Genomic DNA, 23,265 nt, shown 5'->3' with positions numbered 1-23,265 from the left:
AATGCATTTACATCCTTCCTTAAATAAGGAGACCAATACTGTACACAGTGCTCCAGATGTGGTCTCACCCATGCCCTGTATAACTGAAGCATAACCTCCCTACTTTTGTCTTCAATTCCCCTCGCAATAAACGATAACATTCTACAGTATTAGCTTTCCTAATTACTTGCTGTACCTGCATAGTAACCTTTTGCAATTCATGCACTAGGACACCCAGATCCCTCTGCATCTCGGAGCACTGCAATCTCTCACCATTTAGATAATATGCTTATTTTTTATTCTTCCTGCCAAAATGAACAACTTCACATTTTCCCACATTATACTCCATTTGCCAGATCTTTGCCCACTCACTTAACCTATCTATATCCCTTTGTAGCCTCCTTATGTCCTCTTCACAATTTACTTTCCTACCTATCTTTGTGTCATCAGCAAATTTAGCAACCATACCTTTGGTCCCTTCATCCCTTTGGTCCCTTCATCCAAGTCATTTATATAAATTGTAAAAAGTTGAGGCCCCAGCACTGATCCCTGTGACACACCACTCGTTACATCTTGCCAATCAGAAAATGACCCATTTTTGCCTACTCTCCGTTTCCTGTTAGCTCATCAATCTTCTATCCATGCCAATATGTTACCCTCTACACCATGAGCTTTTATTTTCCGCAATAACCTTTGATGTGGCACCTTATCAAATGCCTTCTGGAATAAGTACAGTACATCCACCGGTTCCCCTTTATCCACAGCACATGTTACTTCCTCAAAGAACTCCAACAAATTGGTTAAGCATGATTTCCCTTTCACAAAACCATGTTGACTCTGCCTGATTACTTGAACTTTTCTAAGTGCCCTGCTATAACACCTTTAATAATAGCTTCTAACATCTTCCCTATGACAGATGTTAAGCTAACTGGCCTCTACTTTCCTGCTTTCTGTCTCCCTCCCTTTTTGAATAAAGGAGTTAATCGCTATTTTCCAATCTAATGGAACCTTCCCCGAATCTAGGGAATTTTGGAAAATTAAAACCAACGCATCAACCATCTCACTAGCCACTTCTAAGACCCTAGGATGAAGTCCATCAGGACCCGGGAACTTGTCAGCCCGCAGCTCCAACAATTTGCCCAGTACCACCTCCCTGGTGATTTATAATTTTCTTGAGTTCCTCCCTCCCTTCCATTTCCTGATTTACAGCTATTTCTGGGATGTTACTTGTATCCTCTATAGTGAAGACCGATGTTCAATTCAACTGCCATCTCCTTATTTTCCATTATTAATTCCCCAGACTCACTTTTTGTAGAACCAACGCTCACTTTGTTTATTCTTTTCTTTTCCAAATATCTATAGAAACTCTTACTATCTGTTTTTATATTTCTAGCTAGCTTCCTCTCATACTCTAATTTTTCTCTCCTTATTAATCTTTTAGTCATTCTTTGCTGTTTTTTATATTCTGTCCAATCTTCTGACCTGCCACCCATCTTTGCGCAATTATATGCTTTTTCTTTAAGTTTAATACTATCTTTAACTTTTTTAGTTAACCACGGATGGTGGGTCCACCCCTTGGAATTTTTCTTTCTTGTTGGAATGTATATATTCTGTGTATTTTGAAATATCCCCTTAAATGTCTGCCACTGCAACTCTAATGACCTCTCCCTTCACCTAGAATTGAGTATTGAGGGTGAGACTGAGGGCTTTAGAGGCAGCTCCTTTGTATGTCACAAATTGAATTTTGTTTTGTTATTGATTCCTTTTCTCTCTCTCACTTGGTTCTGTCTCCAGCCTAAACTTCTGCGCCCCGCTCTGCTGATTGGGGAGGAGCTGGTAATGGAAGGGCTGCGAGTGTTGCTGATGCCTGATGGACGGGAGGAATCACTGGGAGGTTCCCTGGGAGGCCCCTGCATCCTCCCAGCAGAAGGCGCCATTTTCGTCACCAGCTACCGCATCATCTTCAAAGGGGCACCCACTGAAACACTAGGTAAGAAATCGGAGACAAGCCTGACACTGCTCATCAAGTATGAGGGTTACAGTCTGGAATTTAATCGAGGGGTCCAGGGAGTTTATATATAGAATAATGGATACCAAGGAGAGCGTTACAGGCTGGTATCTAATCCGGTTCGGGTTAATGTAGTGACACTTCTATTTCTGGATTATTGTAACGGACCCCTGTATTTCTGGATTCGGGTAAGGGGTGTCTGGATTAGGGTAAGGGGTGTCTGGATTAGGGTACGGGGTGTCTGGATTCGGGTACGGGGTGTCTGGATTCGGGTACGGGGTGTCTGGATTCGGGTACGGGGTGTCTGGATTCGGGTACGGGGTGTCTGGATTCGGGTACGGGGTGTCTGGATTCGGGTACGGGGTGTCTGGATTCGGGTACGGGGTGTCTGGATTCGGGTACGGGGTGTCTGGATTCGGGTACGGGGTGTCTGGATTCGGGTACGGGGTGTCTGGATTCGGGTACGGGGTGTCTGGATTCGGGTACGGGGTGTCTGGATTCGGGTACGGGGTGTCTGGATTCGGGTACGGGGTGTCTGGATTCGGGTACGGGGTGTCTGGATTCGGGTACGGGGTGTCTGGATTCGGGTACGGGGTGTCTGGATTCGGGTACGGGGTGTCTGGATTCGGGTACGGGGTGTCTGGATTCGGGTACGGGGTGTCTGGATTCGGGTACGGGGTGTCTGGATTCGGGTACGGGGTGTCTGGATTCGGGTACGGGGTGTCTGGATTCGGGTACGGGGTGTCTGGATTCGGGTACGGGGTGTCTGGATTCGGGTACGGGGTGTCTGGATTCGGGTACGGGGTGTCTGGATTCGGGTACGGGGTGTCTGGATTCGGGTACGGGGTGTCTGGATTCGGGTACGGGGTGTCTGGATTCGGGTACGGGGTGTCTGGATTCGGGTACGGGGTGTCTGGATTCGGGTACGGGGTGTCTGGATTCGGGTACGGGGTGTCTGGATTCGGGTACGGGGTGTCTGGATTCGGGTACGGGGTGTCTGGATTCGGGTACGGGGTGTCTGGATTCGGGTACGGGGTGTCTGGATTCGGGTACGGGGTGTCTGGATTCGGGTACGGGGTGTCTGGATTCGGGTACGGGGTGTCTGGATTCGGGTACGGGGTGTCTGGATTCGGGTACGGGGTGTCTGGATTCGGGTACGGGGTGTCTGGATTCGGGTACGGGGTGTCTGGATTCGGGTACGGGGTGTCTGGATTCGGGTACGGGGTGTCTGGATTCGGGTACGGGGTGTCTGGATTCGGGTACGGGGTGTCTGGATTCGGGTACGGGGTGTCTGGATTCGGGTACGGGGTGTCTGGGTTTCTGGATTAGTGTAAGGTATGCCTGTATTTCTGGAGTAATGTAAATCTTCTCTTTCAATGTTGTGTCAGCTGGGGAACAGACTGTGATTCGGTCGTTCCCTGTTGCCTCTTTCACCAAAGAGAAGAAGATTAACCAGCATCCGCGCACAGACCAGGATGTCCATGATGGGCTCCAATTGCGTTCCTCCACCTTTCAGGTAAGAGTCACGGAGAACATTGGGCAGCAATCATTGACCTCTTATTGACCTGAAGAGTCTGCTTTACAATCGTTAGTGTCCATAAACTGGGAGGTCTGGGGTTTAACACACATGGAGTGAGTATTCTATCACAAGATAGTCATGGATAAGGAAGGCCATTCAGACCATCTTCATCCATCCAGAACGACCCTAAAGTCCCCATATTTGTGGCATCTAATTGTTTCTTAAAGGATTTCAGGGTTTCCACTGCTCTGCTGGGGGTCCATTCCATGTGTTGATCACTGTGAATAAAATCTTTAATATTTGTCCTTTACTGATTTGATCCTTTGGCCCCTTGTTCTATTCTCTCAATTTAATTTAAGCAATCTCCCATCTCACCTCCCCGCCACACTTTCATAGAAACATAGAAGATAGGAGCAGGAGTAGGCCATTCGGCCCCTCGAGCCTGCTCCGCCATTCAATGAGATCATGGCTGATCATCCAAATTCAGTACCCGGTCCCTGCTTTCTCCCCATATCCCTTGATCCCTTTAGCCTTAAGAAATATATCCAACTCCTTCTTGAATATATTTAATGAATTGGCCTCAACGACCTTCTGTGGTAGAGAATTCCACAGGTTCACCACTCTCTGGGTGAAGAAATTCCTCCTCCATCTCTGTCCAAAATGGCTTACCCCTTATCCTTAGACTGTGACCCCTGGTTCTGAACTCCCCGGCCATCGGGAACATCCTTCCTGCATCCAGTCTGTCTAGTCCTGTTAGAATTTTATAAGTTTCAATGAGATCCCCTCTCATTCTTCTAAACTCCAGCGAGTATAAGCCCAATCGACGCAATCTCTCCTCGTACGTCATTCCTGCCATCCCAGGTATCAGTCTGGTGAATCTTCGCTGCACTCCCTCCATGGCAAGAACATCCTTCCTCAGATAAGGCGACCAAAACTGCACAGAATACTCAAGGTGTGGTCTCACCAAGGTCCTGTACAACTGCAGCAAGACATCCTTGTTCTTGTACTCGAACCCCCTCGCTACGAAGGCCAACATACCATTTGCCGCCTTAACCGCCTGCTGCACCTGCATGCTTACCTTCAGCGACTGGTGCACAAGGACACCCAGGTCTTGTTGCACTTCCCCTTCTCCCAATCTATTGCCGTTCAGATAATCTGCCTTCCTGTTTTTGCCACCAAAGTGGATAACCTCGCATTTATCCACATTATACTGCATCTGCCATGCTTCTGCCCAATCACCCAACCTGTCCAAATCATACTGGAGTTTCTCGGCATCCTCCTCACAGCACACACACCCACCCAGCTTTGTGTCATCTGCAAACTTGGAGATATTACATCTAGTTCCCTTGTCTGGATCATTTATATATATATTGTGAATAGCTGGGGTCCTAGGATCGATCCCTGCAGTACCCCACTAGTCACTGCCTGCCACTCGGAAAAAGACCCGTTTATTCGAACTCTTTGCTTCCTGTCTGCCAACCAGTTCTTTATCCAAGTCAGTACCTTGCCCCCAATCCGATGTGCCTTAACTTTACACGCTAATCTCTTATGCGGGACCTTATCAAAAGCCTTCTGAAAGTCCAAATACACCACATCCACTGGTTCTCCCTTATCTATTCTACGAGTTACATCCTCAAAAAATTCCAGTAAATTAGTCAAGCACGATTTATCTTTTGTAAATCCATGTTGACTTTGTCCGATCCTGTCACTGTTTCCCAAGTGTTCTGCTATTACATCTTTTATAATGGACTCTAGCATTTTCCCCACTACCGATGTCAAGCTTACCGGTCTATAATTCCCCGCCTTTTCTCCACCACCTTTTTTGAATAGTGGGGTAACATTAGCTCCCCTCCAATCCATGGGAACTGTTCCAGAGTCTATTGAATTTTGGAAGATGACCAGCAATGCATCTACTATTTCTAGGGCCACTTCCTTAAGTACCCTAGGATGTAGATTATCAGGCCCTGGGGATTTATCGGCCTTCAATCCCGTCAATTTCCTTAACACCATTTCCCTACAAATACTGATTTCTTTCAGTTCCCCTCTCTCATTAGACCCTATGTTCCCCGACATCTCTGGGAGGTTTTTTGTGTCCTCCTTCGTGAAGACAGAACCAAAGCATTGGTCTTCCATTTCTTTGTTCCCCATTATAAATTCCCCTGACTCTGACTGCAAGGGACCTATGCTTGACTTCACTAATCTTTTTCTCTTCACATATCTATAAAAGCTTTTACAGTCAGTTTTTATGTTCCCAATGATTTCCTTCAGTACTGTTTTCCCTAAATTTATCTGTTACCTCCATTTGAAGTTTGTTTGGTTTTAATTTATTTGTCCATTGAACTCTCTTTTTGATGCGCCCCCTCAAGAGATAAACCTTCAGAGAGAGCTTGTCTCCTCACAGCTTGTGTCCAGAATCGGTCGGGGCGGGTGAGCCAATCACCTGCCCCCATGACTCGCAATGGTGCGTGCTGCAAGGAGGTGCAATTAGAAAATTACAAGGAAGGAGTCTTGTATTTAGCTACTTGCCAAAACAGCTGGCTTCCTCCCAGCACTCCACTGTAGACACTGAGCCACGTCATCGAGGTACTTAAGAACCGTAAAAACAGTTTGGATTATTTCTAGAGAAGCCCCTCAGCAGGGGTTATCCCACACCCTCCGGGTGTTGTGTCTCATTCCAGACAAAATAAATCCCAAGACATATTGCTTTTCACTTCTCAACAGTTGATGAAGATCACCTTCGATGCAGAGGTGGCATCTGAGATGGTGGAAATATTTCGGAAGCACATCCACAAGCTGAGATACCCACAGTACGTGCACAGCACCTTTGCATTCACTGTAGGCCAGTCGCCTAAACAAGCCGTGGAGCCCAAGCAGAAGGAGAAGAACCCATCGCTGAGGTGAGCTGGGGAGGTGTGCGGGAACACTTACAGACACAGGTTAGCAGGGCAGCTTTAAATAGCAGGGATGCGGTCCTGCCCATTGTGCTTCGGTGCGGCGTGCCACCAGGTTTAACGCGCTCAGATTTCAAATGTTGGCACCTGGAGATCGATGGGCTCATCACCTGCTCTACATCCACTGACACCCAGTCAGACCCCTGGCAACAGGGTCCCCGCCTGTGCTGGCTGGTGAGGGTGAATGGTGCGTAACATGGAGAGAGAAACACTGCCACTCCTGCCCTGCAGCAAAGTATAGGGGTGCGGTTTCACTCCGACTTGGAGCCCAATAATTTAATGTGTGCGATTCTTTTATCAATTTTGCCTGCCAGTTTTATTTCTTTTATCCCCTCCTATCCTGAAGGAACTGACTGCTTGCTGGGTCACCGTTCTATAGGTGTCTTTTCGTACCTATAGTGTGCATTCTTTAGCCTTGAGTCTAAACTGTGTGTTGGGGGCATCACAGTTAATGTTCTCCAGCAGCTGTGAAGCTTAGTGGGGTCCCGCACAAACCGCTCACTGGCTTTTACATGGAAGAAACCCTGCAATTGTATGGGCCGCGCAGCCAGTTAAAGGGACCATGCACGAAAAATAATTAGAGGGTACATTGTTCACAACTGAGCCTGGTGTCTGCACACTCACAAACACGCTCTTTCTGCCCGCACCCTTTCCCCTTTCGTTTCCCTTCTCCCCCGTCCGTCCGACCGCCAGTCGTTGTCTCTCCCCTGTCCATTCCCCCCTTTCTGTCTCCCCCCCCCCTCTCTTTCCCCTTCTCCGTCCCCCTCCTGTTGTCTCTCCCCCCCCCCCCCCCCCCGTCGTCGTACCCCTCCCATCTGTCACACCCCCTCCCCCAAAAAAACCTGGTCCAGTCCCGTCCCCACGCCTCATTTAAAATTTTTGTCCTTGTGTTTACCTGTGGGGAAAATAAAAAGGACTCGCTTACACGGCTACTGACAGCCGGATATAACCCTCACGCATCAGCAAAGGGGAAGGGCCAAAGCCCCATGGTGCAGGTCACCAGGGGTGTGCTCCCGTCAGGTGTGTGCTGCTCAGACCTTCACTGTACACTCTCACCCGATTGGTGTGCTTTCAATTTTAGGCTGACTTCTGATAAATTACTGAACGGTAAAGCATGTTCCGTCACACACTCTCTAGCTCCTGGCAGATCCATGACCTCGCATCTGCCGTTTTTAGTCTGCAGCAAGACAGAGCTGTCAATCTTCGTCATGTACAAGGTCTATTTAAACAAAATACTTGTCAGAAATGACTGGGATATAAAAGAACTGCATAATAATGCATTAATACTTCAGAAACGTCACTCAGTTACAAGGTTATGCATCAACAAACAATCCAAAATCCCACGGTGAGCTGAAAGAGGCATATCTATTCATGCTATTAGTATTCATTTAAAAGTTTTCAACGTATTAGCTCATCCCTCATGTCACTGTAGCAATGGCTGCATAATCAGCGGCTTTCCCATGGCGCTGACGTGCTGTACTTCCAAATAATTGAACAAGAACGGGTATCCGTATTTTCAACTTCAATCACTCCCATTAATAAACGTGGTCTTCTTGAACCAGCACCCCCCCCCCCCCCCCCCCATGGACCATGTCAGAAACGCAGCACTTATTCACAAGTGCAGAAAAACACACAAACAATTTGCCTCACTGAATTAAAAACAAAAAGCAGGAAAAGCTGGTCCAGTCCCGTCCCCAACAGAAATAAACATTCATCATTCCTCCAGGACAGGAGAACCAACCAGACTGACTTGAAAATGTTTACTAATATGGTGACGTAAAGATGTTAATTTACAAATTTTGCTTCTAATGTTTTTCTCTCAAACATTCTCCACAATATTAATCCCTGCTCTTATCACAAAGTGTTGAATTATTTTAGGTACTTCACAATTAAATAGTGAGTACTCAATTTTTAATCTCCTATTTCAAACATTTATACCAAATCGAAATTGTACATTATCAGTTTAATCGAAGTATTTTCTGTGTCTTTCTCAATAAACAAATAATAGTTTCTTCTAAAGGTAGCTTCCTGCAATTTTTATACATTACATAACTCTTGTTACTCTTAACACTCCACTAAACATATAAGAAGAATTCTATATTTACATTGTTCCTAGGACTCGTTAAGCCTATAGAACGACAGACAAAATAAAATGGTTTGTGTTTTTCCCCTTTTTTGGTTCTCTTCCTAAACATCTTAATATTTTTTTAAAAATCAATAAAAAGTCATATGTAACTCCTACAAATCCTCCCTCTCCTCAGCCGCTTGTTTGTGTAAAGCTACTCACTTCCATTGTTCGCTCAAAATCAAATATTGAGAAATTTCAATTTTAAAATGTTTTAAGCAATTCAGAGCCTCTTGAAAAGCATTTGGACTTCAAGACCTGGTTGAAACTTGTTTAGATGAGGGGAAAATTGATTTTTGCTTGTTTCTTCCAAAATCGAAACTATGGGGGGGTGGGGAGGTTTTAACATTTTTTGTGAAAAGTTCATTAAAAATCTTGAAATTCTTTCAAGTCTCATTGCAGCTTTGACAGAAGAAGCTGCTCCACGTTTTTCTATCCCTCTTCAACGCTGTCGTTAAACATACAACAAAAAATAATAAAATAAACGCTAATTCCAAAAGGAGTTCAAATAAGAAAGTTGTTAAACTTCCAAAGAAGACAGTGAGGTTATCTATCCCCAGCCTTGGTGATGAGTTGGGATCTGTTTTGGAGAAGTCGCCTCTTTTTCTGCTGCCGTTCCCTGCTGCCTCTGTCTCTGCCTCTCTCAGACTCTGAGGTACAAACAGGGGCATAAACTTTCGTCCCTCTTTCATAACATGATATAAATAACCCTGATAGACTCTTTCAAAAAGGGGACAACACCGAGCAAAATTTAACTGGAACTTACCGCGGGACAGTCAACAACACTTTCCTGTATTTTTTTCGGCTTTAAACAATTTTCTGAATGTAAAAAAAAAAAAATTTCACTGGGGCCCTAAAAATTATTTGCGTCAGCCTCCTTCCAGCAGCCATTGTACATCTGCTGTATTGTTCCACTGTGTCGGCCACAGCTCAGTCCCCGTGAATGGACTACACACGCCCGCCTGTACACTCGCCCATCCCTCTCTGTCCCCCTCCCTCTCCGTCCGTCCCCCTCCCTCTCCGTCCGTCCCCCTCCCTCTCCGTCCGTCCCCCTCCCTCTCCGTCCGTCCCCCTCCCTCTCCGTCCGTCCCCCTCCCTCTCCGTCCGTCCCCCTCCCTCTCCGTCCGTCCCCCTCCCCCTCCGTCCGTCCCCCCCCCTCCGTCCGTCCCTCCCCCTCCGTCCGTCCCCCTCCCCCTCCGTCCGTCCCCCTCCCCCTCCGTCCGTCCCCCTCCGTCCGTCCCCCTCCCCCTTCCCCTCCGTCCGTCCCCCTCCCCCTCCGTCCGTCCCCCTCCCCCTCCGTCCGTCCCCCTCCCCCTCCGTCCGTCCCCCTCCCCCTCCGTCCGTCCCCCTCCCCCTCCGTCCGTCCCCCTCCCCCTCCGTCCGTCCCCCTCCCGCTCCGTCCCTCCGCTCCGTCCCTCCGCCCCTCCCTCTCCGTCCCTCCGCCCCTCCCTCTCCGCCCCTCCCTCTCCGCCCCTCCCTCTCCGCCCCTCCCTCTCCGCCCCTCCCTCTCCGCCCCTCCCTCTCCGCCCCTCCCTCTCCGCCCCTCCCTCTCCGCCCCTCCCTCTCCGTCCCTCCGCCCCTCCCTCTCCGCCCCTCCCTCTCCGCCCCTCCGCCCCTCCCTCTCCGCCCCTCCCTCTCCGCCCCTCCCTCTCCGCCCCTCCCTCTCCGCCCCTCCGCCCCTCCCTCTCCGTCCCTCCGCCCCTCCCTCTCCGTCCCTCCGCCCCTCCCTCTCCGTCCCTCCGCCCCTCCCTCTCCGTCCCTCCGCCCCTCCCTCTCCGTCCCTCCGCCCCTCCCCCCCTCCGCCCCTCCCCCCCTCCGTCCCCCCCTCTCCGTCCCTCCCCCCCCTGCGCCCCTCCCTCTCCGCCCCGCCCACCCCCCGACCCTCCGCCCACCCCCCTCCGACCCTCCGTCCCCCCCTCCGTCTCTCCCCCCTCCGTCCCCCCTCCCCCTCGTCCCCACCCCCGTCCCCGCCCCTCCGTTTCCCCCTCCGTCCCGTCTCCCCCTCCGTCCCGTCCCCCCCTCCCCCTCCGTCCCCCCCCTCCGTCCCCCCCTCCCCCTCCGTCCCCCCCTCCCCCTCCGTCCCCCCCTCCCCCTCCGTCCCCCCCTCCCCCTCCGTCCCCCCCTCCCCCTCCGTCTCCCCCTCCGTCCGTCCCCCCCTCCCCCTCCGTCCCCCCCTCCCCCTCCGTCCCCCCCTCCCCCTCCGTCCCCCCCTCCCCCTCCGTCCCCCCCCTCCCCCTCCGTCCGTCTCCTCCTCCCTCCGTCCCCCCCCTCCCCCTCCGTCCCCCCCTCCCCCTCCGTGCCCCCCTCCCCGTCCCCCTCCTTCTCTCTCCTGTCTCCCTCCCCCAGTCTCTTTCTCTCCCCCTCCCTCCCTTTATCTCTCACTCTCCCTCCCTCCCTTTCGATCCTCTCTTCTTCCCCAGCCCCCAACGGATGCAGCCCCCAAGGAGCTGAAGAAAATGTGGCCACGCTTCAAGGCCGCAACGGTTGGGTAATGCGCATGCGTGGCTCTGGGTTACCGCGCGCATGCGCAGAACGCCGCAAAAATGGTCATGTGGATAATCAGCGTTCACATTCAGTACCTCAGGGCTCAGCGTCAGGCCTATAGCGGGTTCCAGTGCGCAGGCGCCGAAGCCCACTCCTGCGGGCCTAAAGAACGAGCCTGTGGGACGCAATTAAAAAGAGTGCCCACGCAGGATTGCGCGGCCTGCAACACCTGGTGCGTGGCAGCCTTGAGAGAATTGCGCAGCTTAGGGGAAACAGTGATCACAACTACTTCCAATTTCAATCTGTTCAGAACCATGTCCAAGAATATCATGAAGAATGCGAAGAAGACAATCGGGCGGCAGTACGTCACCAGGAAGAAGTACACCCCCCCGACCTGGGACCAGCGAGCCACTCCCGCACACGGTGACAACCAAGACCAAATCTCCGGTATGTGTTCGGTCTGTGCCAGCTAACAGGGCTGCCAGTCTTTGCCAGGAAGCTGGGGGATGCCACTTTGTGCGGGCGGGGGGGGGGGCCTGTCAGTCTGTGCCGGGTAACCCGGGACTGCCAGTCTGCAGGGTAACCGGGGGCTGTCAGTCTGCCGAGTAACTGGGAACTGTGTCTCTGCTGGGTCTGGATATTGGCTGGAGGGGGTGGTCTGGATGAAGAGAGGGGTGGTCTGGGTGGACATCGGAGGAATTCCCCATTGCGCAAGTCTACATTCTCACTGATCACTGAAGTCCAAGTTCTGCTCGCAACTGCTGGACAAAAACCTAGAAGCTGAACTGAGGGACAGTGCTGAGGGAGCGCTGCACTGTCGGAGGGACAGTGCTGAGGGAGCGCTGCACTGTCGGAGGGACAGTGCTGAGGGAGCGCTGCACTGTCGGAGGGACAGTGCTGAGGGAGCGCTGCACTGTCGGAGGGACAGTGCTGAGGGAGCGCTGCACTGTCGGAGGGACAGTGCTGAGGGAGCGCTGCACTGTCGGAGGGACAGTGCTGAGGGAGCGCTGCACTGTCGGAGGGACAGTGCTGAGGGAGTGCTGCACTGCCAAGGGTCAGTACTGAGCTAGTGCTGCAAGTTTGGATGGTCGGTACTGAGGGAGTGCTGCAAGTTCGGAGGGACAGTGCTGAGCGAGTGCTGCACTGCCAAGGGTCAGTACTGAGCTAGTGCTGCATTGCCAAGGGTCAGTACTGAGGGAGTGCTGCAAGTTTGGATGATCGGTACTGAGGGAGTGCTGCACTGTCGGAGGGGTAGTACTGAGGGAGCGCTGCACTGCCAAGGGTCAGTACTGAGGGAGTGCTGCAAGTTCGGATGATCGGTACTGAGAGAGCGCTGCACTGTCGGAGGGACAGTGCTGAGGGAGTGCTGCACTGCCAAGGGTCAGTACTGAGCTAGTGCTGCAAGTTTGGATGGTCGGTACTGAGGGAGTGCTGCAAGTTCGGAGGGACAGTGCTGAGCGAGTGCTGCACTGCCAAGGGTCAGTACTGAGGGAGTGCTGCACTGCCAAGGGTCAGTACTGAGGGAGTGCTGCAAGTTCGGATGATCGGTACTGAGAGAGTGCTGCACTGTCGGAGGGGCAGTAGTGAGGGAGTGCTGCACTGCCAAGGGTCAGTACTGAGGGAGTGCTGCAAGTTCGGATGATCGGTACTGAGAGAGTGCTGCACTGTTGGAGGGGCAGTACTGAGGGAGCGCTGCACTGTTGGAGGGGCAGTACTGAGGGAGCGCTGCACTGTTGGAGGGGCAGTACTGAGGGAGCGCTGCACTGCCCCTCTGACAGTGCGGTACTCTCTGTGTCAGCCCAGACTACGCAGCCTTCATGTTCCTGCTCCACGCCTGTTTTACACTCCGCGAGTCTCTGTGTGACGCTACTGTTCTGCCCCTCACTGTTCTCTCCCCCTCCTGACACTTTGTTTTCTTTCTGTAGTTTCAGAGGAGACGGAGCAGAGCGCACTGACACTTTCCACCACCATTAGATCAGCAGATAGATCAACCATGAGTCACGTGGTAGAGCGAGCTTGTTGCCGTGACTACCAGCGCCTGGGTTTGGGCACACTTAGTAACAGTCTGACCAGGTCGAAGAATGAGCCATTCCGAATAACAACAGTAAATCGCATGTACAGTGTCTGCAGGAGGTGAGTTTGCTTATAATCCCAGTCAGGTACGGACACTTTAGGTATTATCATTTTATTAAACCAATTTCTAAACTGACCAGAAGGAATAATAATTCGAGTGCAACACCTAAATGTTTAGCTGATGCCCTTCGAAATGCTTCCTTATATTATCCCTCATAATACTTTCAAATACTTTCCCAGCAGAGGAAGTAAGACTGAGGCCCCTTACTCTTGTTTTGAAGATGGGGGCGACTTTCCCATCCTCTGGGATTTGGCCCGAGTCAAGTAACTGAGAAACATCCACAAGAAGACTCGCAATCTTTGAAATAGCTCCTTGCGAAACCTGGGATGGAAGGTGTCAGAGCCAGGAGCCTCATCGTCCTTGAGCTTCAACAACCGCCCCAATATGTCCCCTCATGATTTTAAAATGTTTCCAGCTACATTTACCTTTAATCTGTACCCCCATTTCTTTGTGAACACTGTTGAATAATAACAGTTAAATACTAAAGCAATTTCTCCATCTTCAGACACCACTTCTCCATTGTTGTCCATCCTGAAATTCATCATCTGCTCAGTGAACATCTCCTAGTTCATCACACACAAAGGCAGTGCATCCCTCTCACGGACACACACGGAAGCTCACCTCATCACATCACATTTCAGCACCTGCACTGACTTTGTGTAAATTTTAATCTGTTACATCGAGTCTACAACACAAAAATAGGCCATTCGGCCTATACTGGTCGATGTCGGCATTTATGCTCCACATGAACCTCCTCCCACCCCTCTTCATCTAGCCCTATCACTATATCCTTTTATTCCTTTCTCCCTCGTGCTTACCTAGCTTCCCCGTAAATGCATCTATTCTATTCGTCTCAACCATTCCTTGTGGTAGCGAGTTCCACATTCGCACCACTCTCTGGGTAAAGAAGTTTCTCCTGAATTCCCTATTGGATTTATTACTGACCATCTTATATTTATGGCCTCTAGTTTTGGACTCTTTTCCCCCCCCCCCCCCACAAATGGAAACATTCCCTAAGCCTTCTCTTTTCTAGAGAAAAAAGCCTTCAGGCTTTTCTGATCAGTATAATCTTTTTTGCACATTCTCTGGTGCCTCTATAACCTTTTTATAATATGGAGACCAGGACTGTGTATAGTACTGCAAGTGTGGTCTAACCAAGGTTCTTTACAAGTTCAACATAGCTTCTCTGCTTTTCAATTCTGTCCCTCTGGAAATGAACCCTAGTGCTTTGTTTGCTTTTTTAATCACCTTATTAACCTGCGTCGCTACTTTTAGTGATTTGTGTATCTGTACTTCCAGATCCCTCTACCGCATTTAGACACTTACTTTCCAAGCAGAATGTGGCCGCCTTATTCTTCCTACCAAAATGTACCATCTCTCACTTATCTATATTGAAATTCATCTGCCAATTACGCGTCCATTCTGCAAGTTTATTGCAGGAAACTTTCGATTTACCGGCACCTAAATAAGCGGAAATCTCAGTTAACCAGCAAAATTCAGGAGTAGGTTCAGGTAAGTTTTATTACTTGCCTTCCTCGATCTGTTGCTGTGCAAGGGTGTGGCTGCAGCTGTTGCTAAGCTACAGAGACGCTTGGAACTTGTGGCCATTGTTCTGAACCTGTTGCTAAGCAACAGGGTTTGTTGCTTTATATGCAGCTCTCGGCTCAGTATCTTTTACTATAGCTTTCGGTTATCCAGAATTTTTGATGGACCGGCACCATGTCGGTGCCGGATTAAAAAAAAAGTTTCCTGTAATGTTGTCTTGTATTTTGTCGCATTCTTACTCCGTATTAACTATAAGCCCCAATTTGTCTTCGTCCGCAAATTTTGAAATTGTACTTCGGATTTACGAGTCAAAATCGTTGATCTAAATTGTGAACAACAGTGGTCCCAGTACCGATCCCTGTGGAACACCACTTCCGACCTTTTGCCAATCTGAGTAGCTACCCTTAAACCCCTACTCTCTTTTGTTTTGTAGCCAGCTTGCTATCCATTCTGCTACCTGTCCCCTGACTCCACCTGCTCTGACATGAGTCTACTATGCGGTACCTTATTGAAGGGCTTTTGAAAATCCAAATGTATTACATTTACTGCATTACCCTTATCTACCCTTTTTGTTGCTTTTTCAAAGAATTCAGTAAGGTTGGTCAAGCATGACCTACCTTCCATTTTGAAATCTGCGCTGACTACGCTTTATTATTTTGTTTTCTAGATGCTTTTCTATTACATCTTTCAGTAAGGATTGCATTATCTTTCCTACCATCAACGTTAAGCTAACTGGTCTATAGTTCCCTGGACTTGTTCTATCTCCCTTTTTAAATATAGGAATAATATCCTCTGTCTGCCAGTCCTCTGGCACTATTTCCTTTTCTAAAGAATTTTTATATATATATATATGTAATAGTGCCTCTGCTATCTCTTCCCTATCTTTTAATATGGGTGGATGTAATCCATCCGGACCAGCAGTTTTATGCTCTCTATTTTTGATTAGTTTATCAATTTTCTCCCCTCTTTCTATTTTAAATGTAGTTATATCTTTTATGATCTCTTCTAATACCATGTCTACCCTGTTGGTCCCCCTGGTAAATACAGAGGCAAAGTAACTCTTCAATATTTCTGCCATTTCCATGTCATGACTTGTAAGTTTATCTTGATGGCCCTATCCTTCTCCTGCTTTTTCTTTTGTTATTTATGTGTCTGTTGAATACTTTACTAATTCTTTTTATATTCCTTGATAATTTAATTTTGTAGTTCCTCTTTGCTTTCCTAATTGTTTTTTGACTTTTCTAACCTCTTCGTATTCTCTCTTGTCATCCTCCTTTATTTTTTCTATATACTTAGTGTGTGCCTTTTTCTTTAGTTTCAATTTTTCCCTTCTCTCTTTATTAATCCATGGTGTTTTATTAGGAGCTAGTTAGCTTTTGCTTTTTAGCGGGATATATTTCTCCTGAACTCCGTTGAACACCTTTTTAAATATTTCCCACTAAGTTCTGTCTCTTTGTCTGTCAAAATATTTTTCCAGTTTACCTTCCCTAGTTCTACTCTCATCCCCTCAAAATGAGCTTTCTTCCAATCACTTACTTTGGTCTTTGTCTTACTTATGTATTTTACAATCATTATTTTAAACCTTGTATTATGATCACTATTGCCTAGATGTTCCCCTACACTTACTTCACTTATCTGCTCTGGTTCATTTGCCAGTACTAGATCCAGCAATGATTACTGTTGTTGGGCTTCTTCCATATTGAGTAAGAAAGGAGTCCTGAACACACTGTAAAAACTTCCATTTCCTTTTCCCCATTACCTACCACCTCTTGCCAGTCTATTTGGGGGTAGTTGAAATCTCTCATGTTCATTATTCTATCTCTTTTACTCATTTCATAGATTTGCCTACATATTTCTTCCTCCACTTCCCTTCCACTATTAGGTGTTCTGTATAATACCCCATTAGTGGGATTGATCCCTTATCCTTTATCTCAATCCATATGGATTCTGTTTCTATCTTAATGTTAATTATGTCCCTTTTTTTCTGCAGCCATTATGTTATCTGTAATTAGTACAGCAACCCACCTGTAAACAGGATACTGGATAAATCCATGGTCCACCTAGAGATAAAGTGCAAAATTGCTGAATCTGAAAGCAGAGGGCCTTAGTAATGGCATTAATATGTCTGAAAGTCGGGGGGGGGGGTATTGAGACGTCAGCGGGATGGATTTTTGATTGACCAAATATTTTTCTATTTCAGTTACCCCAGCCTCCTGATTATCCCGCAGACCATACAAGACAGTACAATGCAACGCATCTCACGGTGTTACAGACAGAACCGCTTCCCCGTTGTGTGTTGGAGGAATTCGCGCACAAAGGCCGTGCTCCTGCGATCAGCTGGGCTACATGGGAAGAGTGTCGTCGGCCTCTTCAAGTCCCAGAATGCACCAGCTGCAGGTACTAACAATGATGACAAAGTGAGGAAGAAACTGAGCATTACAGGCAGTGCAAGTGTGGGCATTACAGGCATTGAACCATTACAGGCAGTGGGAAGGTGGGCATTATGGACTACAATTCGTGCTGGTGGAAGAGTGGATCTTTAGGCTAGTGGATGAGGTGACGATCAACGGTCTGCTTTCTCTTGGATAGTGTCGAGCTTCTTGAGTGATGCAGCTGGTGGCTATGCTTTGGAGAGTCAGGAGGTGAGCCATTCGCCGCCGAATACCCAGCCTCTGACCTGCTCTAGTTGCCATGGCATTTATGTGGTTGGTCCAGTCGAGTTTCTGGTCAACGGTGACACCCCCCCCCCCCCCCCCGCCAAGGTTGTTGATGATGGGGGATTCGGCGATGGTAATGGGGTTGAATGTCATGGGGAGATGGTTAGACTCTCGCTTGTTGGAGGTAGTCATTGCCTGGCACTTGTGTGACACGAATGTTACTTGCCACACATCAGCACAAGCCTGGATATTGTCCAGGTCTTTCTGCGTGTGGGCACTGACTGCTTCATCACCTAAGGAATTGCAAATGGAACTGAAAACTGTGCAATCGTCCCCATTTCTGATCTTATACAAACATAGGAACAGGAGTAGGGCATTCAGCCCCTCAAGCCTGTTCTGCCATTCAGTGAGATCGTGGCTGATCTGTGACCTAACTCCATACACCGGCCTTTTCCCCATATCTCCTAATACCTTTGGTTAACAGAAATCTGTCAATTTCAGATTTAAAATTAACAATTGACTCAGCATCAACTGCCGTTTGCGGAAGAGAGTTCCAAACTTCTACCACCCTTTGTGTGTAGAAGTGTTTCCTAACTTCACTCCCGAAAGCCCTGGCTCTAATTTTTAGTCTATGTCCCCTAGGCCTGGACTCGCCAAGCAGCGGAAATAGTTTCTCTCTCTCTACCTTATCAGTTCCCCTTAAGATCTTGAAAACTTCAAACAAATCACCCCTTAACCGTCTAAATTTCAAGGAATGCAACCCCAGTTTGTGTAATCGCTCCTCATAAATTAACCCTTGGAGTCCAGGTATCATTCTGATAAATCTACGCTGGACTCCCTCCAAGGCCAATATATCTTTATGGAGGGAAGGTCATTGATGTAACAGCTGAAGGTAGTTGGTTTCAGGTTGTTGCCCCGAGGAACTCCTGCAGTGATGTCCTGGGGCTGAGATGAACAACCACAACCATCTTCCTTTGTGCCAGGTATGACTCCAGCCACTGGAGAGTTTTTTCCCTTGATCCCCATTGACTTCATGTTTTACTGGAGTTCTTTGGTGTCACAGCCCAGATCCCAGAGATGGAGAGCAGTGTTGTAACTGAGCTCAGTCTTTGTGCTTTTTGATTTGAGAGATTTTATCAGATTGCTTTATTTGTTGGTGTTTGAGTGTTACAGCTGTGATTCGAGTCTGTGTAAACTGCCTCTGTCCTTCATTTTGTGAATGTGCTCTTAGTAAGAAATATATTTTACTGTTTCAGGTCCTTCTCAGACAGACTCCACCAGTTTAGAGCAAGAGAAGTATTTACAGGCAGTGATAAACTCCATGCCGCACTACGCAGACACGGGTGGTCGCAACACTCTCAGCGGATTTACGTCTGCTCACATGAACAGCTCAGGTTTGTTGTGTCTTTATGTGAAATCTTTCTCTTAAGTTATCAATGAGGTAAAATGTGTACCTGGTGCATCTGGAGGACATTGAACTACAAGTTATACTGACATTGCAGGTCAGTGGTGAGGCCATTTCTGGAGTATGGATGCAATTCTGGTCATCCTGCCTCATGAGAATAGTTTGTAATCTTTAATCTTGCTCAGGCTTGTGAATGTTGTACTTGCGCCCTCTAGCCCTGTCCAAGGCCAAGAAGTTCTTTACTCACATTTCAGCCACACCTTTCGTTATTTAAACACCGCAAAATGGCCACTTTGCCAGTGAAACGGCAAACTGAATCCTTGGTTTTATATCTGGAGGTATAGAATACAAAAGCAAGGAGTTAATGTTGAAGTTGTATAAAGCCCTTAGTTAGGTTGCAGTTGAAGTATTGAGTCCCATCATAGGAAGGCAGTGGAAATGCTGCCAGTGGATTCACTCGATGCTCTTCAGAATGAGGAGTGACACTTATGTAAAGAGATTGACCTCCGCTGGTCTGCCTTCGACCAGCTCACACTCCCTGCTGGTGTGTCGTCGGCCAGCTCACAACCCCTGCTGGTCTGTCGTTGGCCAGCTCACCCCCTGCTGGTCTGCGCTTCAACTGTTCAATTCTGCACTCTGCTCACTGCTCTGAGCTCTGTCACATTTTGTCCTTTCCTTCTGTACCTCTGCTGATATAGAACCTTTCCTTGACCTGTGTCCTGTTGTATTCTGGTGAACCTTTCCTTGACCTGTGTCCTGTTGTATTCTGGTGAACTTTTCCTTGACCTGTGTTCTGTTGTATTCTGGTGAACCTTTCCTTGACCTGTGTTCTGTTGTATTCTGGTGAACCTTTCCTTGACCTGTGTGCTCTTGTATTCTGGTGAACCTTTCCTTGTCCTGTGTCCTGCTATATTCTGGGGAGCCTTTCCGTGACCGGTATCCTGTTATATTCTGTAGACTCGTCTGATAAGCAGAGGCAGCCAAAGATTGGTGTGCTGATGAAACAGGTGATGGGTGGAAAGGAAGACATGACGAGCACTTTCAGTCGTGGAGGTGAGAATTACTCTGAATCCCTGTGGCATGTATACAATTAATATGAGCATCTTTCTGTGATTTATCAGCATGATTCTTTTCCTTCAAAATTCCTCATTGTTTCTGAGCTGTTTCCTTGGTTGAAGTTTCCCTTCAGCAGGGAGAAGAGGTGAGTGGAGCTGCTGGACTGGACTGTCAGCGCTGATACTTGTGCTGCTCTCTGATTCAGTCAGTAGGGGCCCTGTGTCTGCTTCCCATGTAGACAGGACCTACACACACAGCGTGGGGCTCGGAGGCAGACCAGCAACCATTCAAAGAGGGGATTTGTAGCGGGGAAAGGAATGGGACATAATCATAGAATTTATAGCACAGAAGGAGAACTTTCAGCTCATCATGACTGTACCTACTAAGCCATGCAACAAAAAAAATAAGGGTGGGAAGTGCGTTCTGCCCCACCGCGCCCCCCATTCCCACCAGTGGTTGTGCCTGATTCAGCTGGTCCCCGCCAGCCTGTATGTGTAGCCCACCATGTCTCGAAATTCTCTGTTCCTATATCGTGTGTATATCAAAGTAATTGCTGTTCGAGTGGAGTAAGATTGTCAGTTTTAGTGACGATGTTGTGCTAGGTGTCTAGCTTGTGCCTGCCTCTTACCTGCCACTGCACCAAAAGTAACAGCTGCATGCGCTGATACTAGTTCATGTTTAAAGACCAGCCCTTCACTTTGAGGCCTGGGAGGTTTGTTAAAGTTTAGTGGATGTACACCTCTGACATCTGCAATTAAGTGTTTTATTTAAATTTCAGAGCTCTGTGCTATTGAAGCAAAAACCAAACCGAGCAGTGGTGGCTATCACAGTTTGATTGCGATGCAGACACCGAATGCCACTCCTCAGCTTCAATGGCCTGCGAGTACACTAGAATTTTACAAACACAATTATTTGGCCAATTGGAATGGCCAATTCCACAGACCTGCGAGGGTGTGATGGGAAACAAAATCCAGAGTTTTACCTCCTCTGACTATAAACCATCAGCCCCCGGCCCCCCAAAGAGGAGAGCACATTGGTTTAGAAGCGTCCCACTCAAATTGGAGGGACCAGTGAACACGACAGCGTGACCCTAATGGGGCAGTGAAAGTGGGACTGCTGTGTATCCTGTGCATGGCACGCAAGCAGTGTCTGAAATGACATGGTCAGCTCATTTTATCAATGTGCCCTGTACTAGACTGTAATGGGTTTGAGTATGCGTGTGGTAAACTGTCATGGGTATCGGTGTGACGTGTGGTAAACTGTCATGGGTATCGGTGTGACGTGGTAAACTGTCATGGGTATCAGTGTGACGTGTGGTAAACTCATGGGTATCAGTGTGACGTGTGGTAAACTGTCATGGGTATCGGTGTGACGTGGTAAACTGTCATGGGTATCGGTGTGACGTGGTAAACTGTCATGGGTATCAGTGTGACGTGTGGTAAACTCATGGGTATCAGTGTGACGTGTGGTAAACTGTCATGGGTATCGGTGTGACGTGGTAAACTGTCATGGGTATCAGTGTGACGTGTGGTAAACTGTCATGGGTAACAGTGTGCTTCTAAATGTCAGTGGGCTCCTCTGCAGTGTCGGTAAATTGTTATAACTGTTCAAATGGAGTCTTGTCCAGTGCCAGTACTACACTATGTGATATCTGTTTAAATAGAGACTGATATGTCTGGCCAGTGCCAGTACCACACTGCGTGATATATGATTAATGTTGTGCACTCTCAGTGGTTTCATTGTATTATTATCTTGTGCTGTCTCATTCTTGGAGCAAAACAGCGACTGATTTTTGTGGTGTGCCTTCTCAGTACTAGGACACAGAGCCAGGGTCATCACTCTGGCAAATCCAAGGGCCACAACGAAGGGGAGAGAGAGCCCTCAAGGTATTGTACTAGAGCACAAGGAAAGTACCTATTCTATCCTTGTGTTTGAAAGGGCTAACACCAAGAATAACCAGATAATAACCTGTTACAGCATGTACAAACTGACGCTGCCTGTTCTAACACCCTTAACTTCCTGTTCCACTCACCTGACTAACTTAGTTCTAACTAAAGCCTTCGTTCAGTGACAGATGAAGCAGAAGGAGTGAATGAGCTGATGTTAACTATATCACTATGCACAGTAATTACCTGAGGGAAAAAAATCAATTTCCCATATTTTTGTTTATCAGACATTATACTATGCATAATATATTAAAATTCTTGCATCTGCATGCACCTGCTCCCTACAAAACCTTACTTCCCATTTGTAACTTTTCCCATTATAAATTCCTATGTCTACATTTATAATGGAAACTATATGTACACTTGTGCTATAATTACACCCTCTCACCAATGTGGGTGATGTAGACCGTCATGTTTTGCAACTCCCAGCTTCTCAGCCTGTACTGCAGGGATGCTCCTAAGCTCCAACTAACTCTACTTTGCTGCCCTAATTGCAGTAAATGTTTCTGTTTAACTATAAATAGGAATATAAAGGCAAGGTATTATGTAAAATGGACAATATATGGCATTAAAATGGGAACTGAATGAGATCTGTGTGGCCTGGTGCAGTTATTGCCCCGCCCTGGAAACCTGCTTCACCGGCAGGCTACACTTAGATAACTAAGTAGTATTTACAGCACAGAAACATGCCATTCGGCCCAACAGGTCTATGCTGGTGCTAATGCTCCACACAAGCCTCCTCTCACCCTTATTCATCTAACCCCCATCAACATATCTTTCTATTACTTTCTCCCTCCTGTGTTTATCTAGCTTCCCCTTAAATGCATCTATGCTATTTGTTTCAACTACTTGTGGTAGCGAGTTCCACACTCTATTTATTAGTGACTATTGACATAAGAAAACTACTAGGCACTTGGTCTAAGCGTTAAACAAAGCTTTAATCAACTGTTTTACAACATGGAGGTCTAGTTGTGTCCTTCACTAGTTCCTGTTAAGAATGTCCTGCGCAAGCTGGGTCCGTGCCCGAGTATTTATACTCTCCCTGGACAGCGCCACCCGCAGGCCGCTCAGTATTATTTCATAAGTCTTTCTTTCATGAATGACTGATTCATGTCAATTATTTTGTATTTATGGCCCCTAGTTCTGGTCTCGCCCGGAGGTGGAAACATCTTCTCTACTTCTACCCTATCAAACCAGTACACTGGTGGGGTACAGTAGCATAGTGGTTATGTTACTAGACTAGTTCAAATCCCACCATGGCAGCTGGGGAATTTAAATTCAATTAAATGAATCTGGAATTTTAAAAAGCTAGCATCAGCAGTGACGACCATGAAACTACCAGATTGTCGTTAAAAACCCATCTGGTTCACTAGGGAAGGAAATCTGCTGTCCTTACCTGGTCTGGCCTATATGTGACTCCAGACCCACAACAATGTGGTTGACTCCTAACTGTCCT

The 23,265-nt window shown here is 47.8% G+C and overlaps 1 protein-coding gene across 1 annotated transcript in view; it reads left to right on the top strand.

Moving 5' to 3' along the window:
• sbf1 (SET binding factor 1) overlaps positions 1-23,265 on the top strand; it is a 97,305-nt gene that overhangs the window by 40,116 nt on the left and 33,924 nt on the right. The window contains exons 18-26 of the mRNA XM_086010941.1: positions 1,774-1,969; positions 3,376-3,503; positions 6,228-6,403; positions 11,377-11,513; positions 12,992-13,199; positions 16,946-17,142; positions 18,659-18,796; positions 19,765-19,860; positions 21,675-21,749. Of these exons, the coding sequence (XP_085867067.1) occupies positions 1,774-1,969; positions 3,376-3,503; positions 6,228-6,403; positions 11,377-11,513; positions 12,992-13,199; positions 16,946-17,142; positions 18,659-18,796; positions 19,765-19,860; positions 21,675-21,749 (1,351 nt within the window). The remainder of the gene's footprint in view (positions 1-1,773; positions 1,970-3,375; positions 3,504-6,227; positions 6,404-11,376; positions 11,514-12,991; positions 13,200-16,945; positions 17,143-18,658; positions 18,797-19,764; positions 19,861-21,674; positions 21,750-23,265) is intronic.

The sequence above is a fragment of the Somniosus microcephalus genome, chromosome 17 (genome assembly GCF_052327205.1).
Source record: "Somniosus microcephalus isolate GS21.2 chromosome 17, FLI_Smic_1.0, whole genome shotgun sequence".
Lineage (NCBI taxonomy): Eukaryota > Metazoa > Chordata > Chondrichthyes > Squaliformes > Somniosidae > Somniosus > Somniosus microcephalus.
The sequence above is the reverse complement of the archived record's forward strand: the minus strand, read 5'-3'. Positions and strand labels throughout refer to the sequence as shown.